The following is a 7,215-nucleotide window of genomic DNA, read 5'->3' on the forward strand; positions in this document are numbered from 1 at the left end:
CCCTGCCGGCGCTCGCCCCAGCGGCCTTCTCCGAGCGCTCCTGCCCGCTTGGGAAAAAATCCGTGGGCAAGCAGAGAGCTCAGCAGCTCGGACTCAGCGAGCACCACGTTACCGAGCCCCCACCCGCCCGTGTCCCTGCAGCCCCCAGGCACGGCCCCGTGCCGGAGGACGCGGGGAGCTGCTGGGTTTCGGCACCGCTTTGGCGCCAGGCAGCGAGAGGCGGCTGCGGTTTCACGGGGAAGCTGCGATTCCTCGGGTCCCCGACGGCTCCCTCCTGGCACGGGCTGCCGGCCCCAGACCTCCCCAGTGAGCTGCTGCCAACCTTGCGGGATCTACAAACAATTTTATTGAAATTTAACAAAAGTAGACAGATGCACTCGGCGGCAGAGGAAGGACCATAAATAGTGTACGTTTCTCAACCCCCCGCTTCCTCTCCGCACGTGGAGGAGCGAGAAGTCTGGTGTCGGTGAGTACGCTTCGGCTACACATCCACACGGGGAAGCACAAAGTTGCACAGAGGTGGTAAAAAAAATAACACACGGCAAGGAAACCTTCCTTTTTTTTCGCTTGCTCCAACGACACAGAGGACACAGATACTATTTACAGCCATCTTCACATTTTTCCGGGTGCCTCCAGACGCTCCCAAGGACCCTCCAGGCTGGGGAGGAGAGGCAGGGCGAGGCAGATTGGCGCCGGCCCGCAAAGCTTCGCCGCCTCTCCTCGGCGGGGAGGAGAGGGTGGGAGAAGGCGAGTTTCTGGGGGAAGCGCGGCTCGCTGCCCTGGGGGAAGGGAGGAGGGGCAGGGCAGCCTCGCAGAGAACAAAGCGGCCCCAGAGAGGCGGTTTTCCAGGAGATTGCGGTCTGAGCCCGACTCGGAGCAGGTGGTGTGAATACGAAACTCTTCAGAGGGGGATTGTTTGAAGACAGACTCTTTCAAGCAAGCGGGAGAACAAAAGATGTCGAGAGAGGCGCCCAGCATCACAGTGTAGACCAGCTCCCCGCTGGAGCCCTGCCCGGCACATCCGCCTCGCCCTCCGTGCCCGCCCTGTCACTGGAACAGCGGGTGGGGGACGCGGAGGGAAGAGGTGGTGACAGGAAGACGGCAACAGCCACGCCGCGGTTATCTCCCCGAAGCCAGGAATGTGGCCCCGCGCCCGGGCCGCTCAGGCTGGGCACCGGGATGGATCCATCCAACGCAGACGCCGATAGGGCCGGCAGCCAAGCGCCAGCAGCTTAAATCAAAAAAAAAAATCGAGGTAGCGAACGTCTGAAGTGCTTAGAAAGTAAATAAGTTCTGGGACGAAAGAGCAGGGAAGCCGGGCGGGCCGCTGCGGGAGCGGGCTCCGGGGCAGGCTGACACGCGGCTCCTGGGGCCACCGCCGGTCCCACGGCAGCCGGCCCGGAGCCCCGGCGTGGGAGATTTTCGGGTGTGGCTGAGGCGCCCCCGGCCTCGAGCAGGAAGGGAGAGGAGAAGAGAGCAGGACCTTCCGGAACGGAGCAGACAGCCTCCCGTTAAAGTGCATCGCGTTTCTCCTCCTGCCGCCAGCTGGGGCGCGGGGGGAACCGTAGTTCACATCGCCAGGGAGATTTCCAAGCCGGGGCAGGCCTAGCGGCCGATTGTTTGCGAGGGATGGGGAGGGAAGCGATGATTTCCTTCCTGCCGGGCTCCGCCGAGGCCGATCCCATCGGGAGGTACCGTCGAGAGGGAGGGCGAAGCTGAGGCAATGCCCAGCCCCGTGGCAGCGAGGGGCCGTGCTCTGCGGGAGCCAACTCGCTCCCACAGCACAGGCGGCGCTGCCGGGGGGGGAACCCGGAGGGCCCCACAGTGTGGGCAGCAGCGGGGCCCAGCTCCCTGGCAGCATGAGCAGGGAACGCATGCGGGGAAGGGACGGAGGGCTGAGAGAACAGCACCCGATCTCCGCCCTGAGAGGAGCGCAGCACCCACCGGGCGTGCCGCCAGCCCGGCTCCCGGTCACCTTCCCTCAGAGCCAGCGGGGAGCTCCGCACAGCGCCGCGGCACCGGCCACCTCGCCGCCGGGCAGCGGGTCACCTTGCCCTGGCTGTCCCGGGGCATACCTGAGAAGCAGGGGGCTTTGTCTGGTGAGAGGTGCGGGCTCGCTCTCCCTTTGCCAGCTCCAACGCAGCAGCTCGCGTGCAGTTCCAGTTACCCATCCAACCGTCGGCTAGAGGCTACAAAAGAGGTTTCAAGTCTTCTGACTCAAGCAGGGATGTTTGTAAGCAGTCGTTGCACAAGGTCACCCATCTCCTGCGAGGAGCAGCGGCCAAGCACAGCCCGGCCGAGCCCGCTCTGTCCCGCCTTGCCCCCGGGCGAGGGGAGAGCCACAATCCACATCTGAGTGTCCGAGCGTCCTCCTTCCTCCGAGCGCCCTCCGCTTCGCCGGGAACTCGGGGCAGCCTCACGCGGTGACACTCGGGGCGGTCCCGCCCGTGGGCAGCAGCACCCGGCGGTCACACCTCGCAGATGATCACGGGGAAATCCACATGGATGCGAGGGTGCTCCAGTTTCACTATACCCTGAAAGAAGAGGCAGGGCGGTGGGCAGGGGGCGGCACGGGGACAGAACAAGCGCTCTGGAGGCGGACAAAGCTCCGCGAGCCGCCCCGCGCGGTGTCAGCACCACGGAGGGCATCGTGCCCTCGAGGAGCCAGGCCAGGAGCTGGTCCCCGAAGCCGCCGTGGTACCGGGTACCCACGAGTGGTGGCGCACGATGCAGAAGTGCTCTGCCCTTTGCCCTCATCCCTGGGGAGCCAACGAGGCGTGGCCGCTGCCGCCCACGCCGGGTCTGGAGTGCAGCCGGGCGCGGGAGGAGGGAGCCGCTCTGCCAGGCACTGCCCGTGCAGCAGCTGAGGCGTGACTGGCAGAGAGCGGCTGCCTGGGCTGCTCCCCCGGCACCTCACAGCCACGGGATTTAAAAGACTGAAAAGAGCTCTCTGAGAGATGGCAGCGAGGGCAGCTGGCACGCAAGAAAAGCAGCTTTCTGTCCGGAGGGAATGCTGCTGAATGCACCCTCCGTCCACGCCAGCTACAGGCGCCTTTCCCATGCTCCGGGGCAAGCGTCCTCCTGTCACAGCACCGCCAGGACCCACTCGCCGGGCGGCAGCGTGAGCAGGGCTCCGTGCCCGCCGGGGCAAGAAGCACATGCCTGCTTGGCAGGGGCAGGATAAAGGCCCACAGAAAAAACAGGGCCAGTGAAGAGCCGCTCTGTGCCCTCTCCAGCTGGGCCACCTCACCCACTGGGTGGGTTTTAACCCGCACTGAGGGCTGGGACACAGCTCCCCATCCACGCCCCGCCGCTGTGAGAGCAGCACAGTGTGTCCTGCTGGGGGCTGCCCGCCCCTGGAGCACACCAACAGCTCCCCCTGGGCTCACGCTCGAGCCCTGCCTTTCTGTGTACCTCAGAGAGACTCCTGCGGGGTGCTCTGCAGCCAGGCTTCCTCCTCCCTTCTTGCCACTTACACCCCAGAGAAGCTTCCCTACACTTCAGTTATCTCTCCCGCACCCCAATTAGCGTCCCACCTCCTGCCTGGCTTCACCACACTCACTTATTTTGAGGGAGCACTAAATCCTGAGCACCTCCGAGGAGGGGAAAACATCGCTGGCAGCACTGTTGTCACCACCGAGCTGCAAGGGGGTTGGGCACGCTCGTGTCAGCACGTGACTGGCTTTGGCTGCTGCTCCCAAACCCTCCGCGGCGATGTGACACCAACTGTGCGAAATCTGCACCTCAGGGAAGGTGTTTGGTGCTGGGATGCCACGGCCTGGCGCCACACCCTGCCGTGCACGCCTAGGTGAGCCACCTCCCGGCCCGGTGGCTCTAAAGGGCTGGGGCTCTGCTCCGCCCTGCAAAGGGAGCCTGGAGGGTGGCACCACCTCTCCCTCTTCTGCCACAGCCTGGCAAGGTGACGTGGGGGAGCTGGGGCACCCAGCAGTGGCAGCTCGGCAGTAGGAGCTGTGGGAAAAGCAGAAATCCAACGCTCTCCCTGCAGCAGGGTGCCCCGAGGTTTCCCCTAACCCCCAGGTGCGCAGGAGCTGCTGCAAGGCCAGCACCGCGGACGCAAGCAGGATGTTTCCGCACCTGCCATCCCCCACCCCTCTGCTCATGCTACCTGAGGTATCAGGTTCTTGTGGATCCTCTTCAGCTTGGCACGCTTCCTCCCGTTCTTGGTAACGATTGTCTCCTCGTAGAACTCGTGGGCAAGGTCCCCGTCCTCGTCGTAGTACATGGAGCTGCGGGAAGGCACGGAGGGGGGGGGGGGGGGACACACGTCAGAGAGGCGGCAGCGCCAACGGCCCCGGTCCTCATTTGCTGCTGAGGGCCGGCCGCGGGGCTCGGCGGTGGGAGGGGCCGCCCCTCCCGTTCTCCCGATACCGCTCCCGGCTCCGGCCGCTGCCGGCGGGCCCGGGGCCGCCGCGTCCCGGTCTCTGCCGCGGGGATGCGCCGCGGGCCCGCTCCAGGAGGGGCGCAGCGGCGGCCGCGTTGCCATGGCAACGCCCCCATAGCAACCGCCCCACAGCAACCGCCCCCATGGCGACCCCCCCCGCTCGCTCGCTCCCCCGTTGCCACGGCAACACCCCCCTCCCCAACACCCCCCTCCCCTCCCCTCCCCTCCCCTCCCCTCCCCTCCCGTCTCTCACCCGCGGCGCGTGAAGACGAAGGGGGTGGCGGCGCGCGCGCCCCGCGGCCGGGCCAGGGCCTGCTGCCCGCCGGGGCCCTCGGCGCCGCCGCCGCCCGCCGCCGAGGAGGCGAAGGGCCACAGCCCCCGCGACTTGGAGCCGCTGGCGCCCATGGCGGCGGCGGCGGGGCCCCGAGGCGGGGAGGGGAAGGGGCGGGGAGGGGCGGGGCGAGCGGCGGCACCGACGAGCTCCCGGCCGCCTCCTGCCTGCGCCGCCGCCGCCGCCTTGCGACACTTCCGGCGCGCGGCGGCTCCCCCTCGCACGTGACAGGGAGGCCACGTGACAGCGGCACCCTCCCCCCCCCCACACCCGCACCGCGAAGCGCGAGGCCGCGAGTTCGAATCCCGCCGCCGCCGCCCCCCCCCCCACCTCCCCCCGTGTCGCACAGAGACGCCTCAGCCGGGTGTTTCCAGGCGCTTTATTCCTGCCCCGGCCCCGCCCCGACCCTCCCCCCCACCCCCCCCCCCAGCCCCACCCCGCCTCAGCGACGTCCCCCCGCCGGCAGGCGTCCGTCGTGGCGGCGGTCACCGCGTGGAGCGCGTGGCCAGGGCCTCCTGCATCTCGCGGCGGCAGCGGGCGTAGCGGTGGCGGACGCGTCGCACCTGCTCGTCCTCCTCGCGCTGCAGGATGCGCAGGAAGTTGTGCAGCTCGGGCAGCGTGAAGGCGTCCCACTGCGGGGCACAGCGCGCCTCGCACCCGGCACGGCCCGGAGCGCCTGGCCCCGCCGCGCCCCGCCGCACAGCGCCCCGCACTCACGTTCACCTCCCCGCTGTCGTTCTCCTTCAGCACGAAGCTCAGCGCCTTCTCGCTGGGGCCGGCCAGCAGGCGCAGCCGCAGCGGCTGCTCGTCGTCAGACAGCTTGCGCAGGTACACTGCGGGCAGGCGGCCGCGGGTCAACAGCGCCGGGGCACCGCTGCCACCGCGGGGACGCCGCCGGCACCGTGGGGACATAATCACCGCCATGGGGACACCGCCACCACCATTGTGGGGACACTGCCAGCATGGGGACACCTCCATCATGGGGACACCGCCAGCATGGGGACACAATCACCATCATGGGGACACCACCATCATGGGGACACCGCCACCATGGGGACACAATCACCATTGTGGGGACACCACCACCGTCATGAGGACACCCCCACCATCATGGGGACACCCCCACCATCATGGATGAGGACATCACCATCACGGGGACGCAATCAGCATGGGGACACAATCACCACCACAGGGACACAGTCATCATGGGGACACAATCACCAGCATGGATGGGGATACCACCACCACCACCATAGGGACACAATCACCACGGGGACACAATCACCACCACAGGGACACCACCACCACCACCATGGGGACACCGCCACCACTAGAGGGACACACCACCCACCACCACTGGGGACACTGCCATTGTGGGGACACTGATGCAACGGGGACACCACTGGCAGGGGGGCCACCACCGTACAGGGACGCTGCTGCCCGGGGAGTGCTGCCACCACAGGGCCACCATCACAAGGCCGGTGCCGCTGTGGGGACACCACCGGGATCCCCAGGCACTACCTTGCTCATCCTTCTCGGACCTCTCGAAGAGGGCGAACTTGCGGGGGTCGTCCACCACGGTGAACTTCCTGAGCAGGGCGCTGATGACCTCGCTGGCACGGGTGTGCGAGAGGACGTGCAGGTGCTTGACGGTGCCACGGGGCAGGTAGAAGGAGGTGCGGCGCTTCACCCCCGGGCCGCGCTGCCCCGGCCGCCCCCCGGGACCCCGCTTGGCAGCCGGCACGGAGACGGGGCGCGCCAGCTTCAGCTGCACCTTGATGAAGCCGGTGTAGGAGCCGTCCTTGTTCTGCCACGGGGGAGATGTAGGGGTGGTGAGTAGGGGACCCAGGGCAGGGCGCGGCAGTGCCCGACGTCCCCCCGATGTCCCCATACCAGGCTCATGAAGAGATTGCTGTTGATCTGGCTGTTGTACTCCTTGATGCGCTGCTCCACCTGCGCCGGGTCCAGCTCCGCCGCGTCCCAGCCGCTGGGCTCATCCTGCGGGAGGGCAGCGGGGCTGAGCAGCCACCCCGGAGGGACACCGCATGCACAGACACGGCCCAGCCCCTTGAACTGCGGACGGGGCGTGCAGGGTTGCATCAGCCCCGGCGCTCAGCCGCCGGCTGGGTGTCCCCTCCCGGCGCCCCAGATCACGGCGGTGTCCCCGAGGCAGCCGCCAGCCCGGCACCGGGGCGGGCTGGGTGCCCGATGGGGATGCCCGGGGGTTTGGGGCAGCCCGCCTGGAGCCGCTAATGAGTATTTCCGTGGTGCCGCGGGGCTGAGGAGCAGCCGGGGGGACTGCTGGGGGGTGCTGACGGACCCTGCTTGGGCATGGGGACAGCTCGCCGCCTTGCTCGACGTGCTGCAAGCCACGCGCACCCCGTGTGCGCCCCGCAGCCCGCCCTGGGCATCCCACGGGCACCCCATGGACACCCCCACGGGCACCCCACGGGCACCCCGCCCCAAGCCATGCGCGCCCCCC

At 68.2% G+C, this 7,215-nt stretch overlaps 2 protein-coding genes across 2 annotated transcripts; both read right to left on the minus strand.

The window, feature by feature from the left end:
• Positions 1-323: 323 nt before the first annotated feature.
• On the minus strand, positions 324-4,974 carry TUSC2 (tumor suppressor 2, mitochondrial calcium regulator). Its single transcript, XM_035312330.1, has 3 exons — positions 4,656-4,974; positions 4,127-4,247; positions 324-2,534 (listed from the first exon to the last, which is right to left on the minus strand). Exons 1-3 carry the CDS (start codon positions 4,805-4,807, stop codon positions 2,469-2,471), a joined length of 339 nt encoding a protein of 112 aa, XP_035168221.1. The 5' UTR covers positions 4,808-4,974; the 3' UTR covers positions 324-2,468.
• A 201-nt stretch (positions 4,975-5,175) lies between these two features.
• Positions 5,176-7,181, minus strand: LOC118157838 (ras association domain-containing protein 1-like). The gene is made up of 4 exons (XM_035312331.1): positions 6,627-7,181; positions 6,255-6,540; positions 5,451-5,566; positions 5,176-5,365 (listed from the first exon to the last, which is right to left on the minus strand). Exons 1-4 carry the CDS (start codon positions 6,831-6,833, stop codon positions 5,219-5,221), a joined length of 756 nt encoding a protein of 251 aa, XP_035168222.1. The 5' UTR covers positions 6,834-7,181; the 3' UTR covers positions 5,176-5,218.
• Positions 7,182-7,215: the final 34 nt, after the last annotated feature.

Source organism: Oxyura jamaicensis (genome assembly GCF_011077185.1).
Source record: "Oxyura jamaicensis isolate SHBP4307 breed ruddy duck chromosome 12 unlocalized genomic scaffold, BPBGC_Ojam_1.0 oxy12_random_OJ72475, whole genome shotgun sequence".
Classification (NCBI taxonomy): Eukaryota; Metazoa; Chordata; class Aves; order Anseriformes; family Anatidae; genus Oxyura; species Oxyura jamaicensis.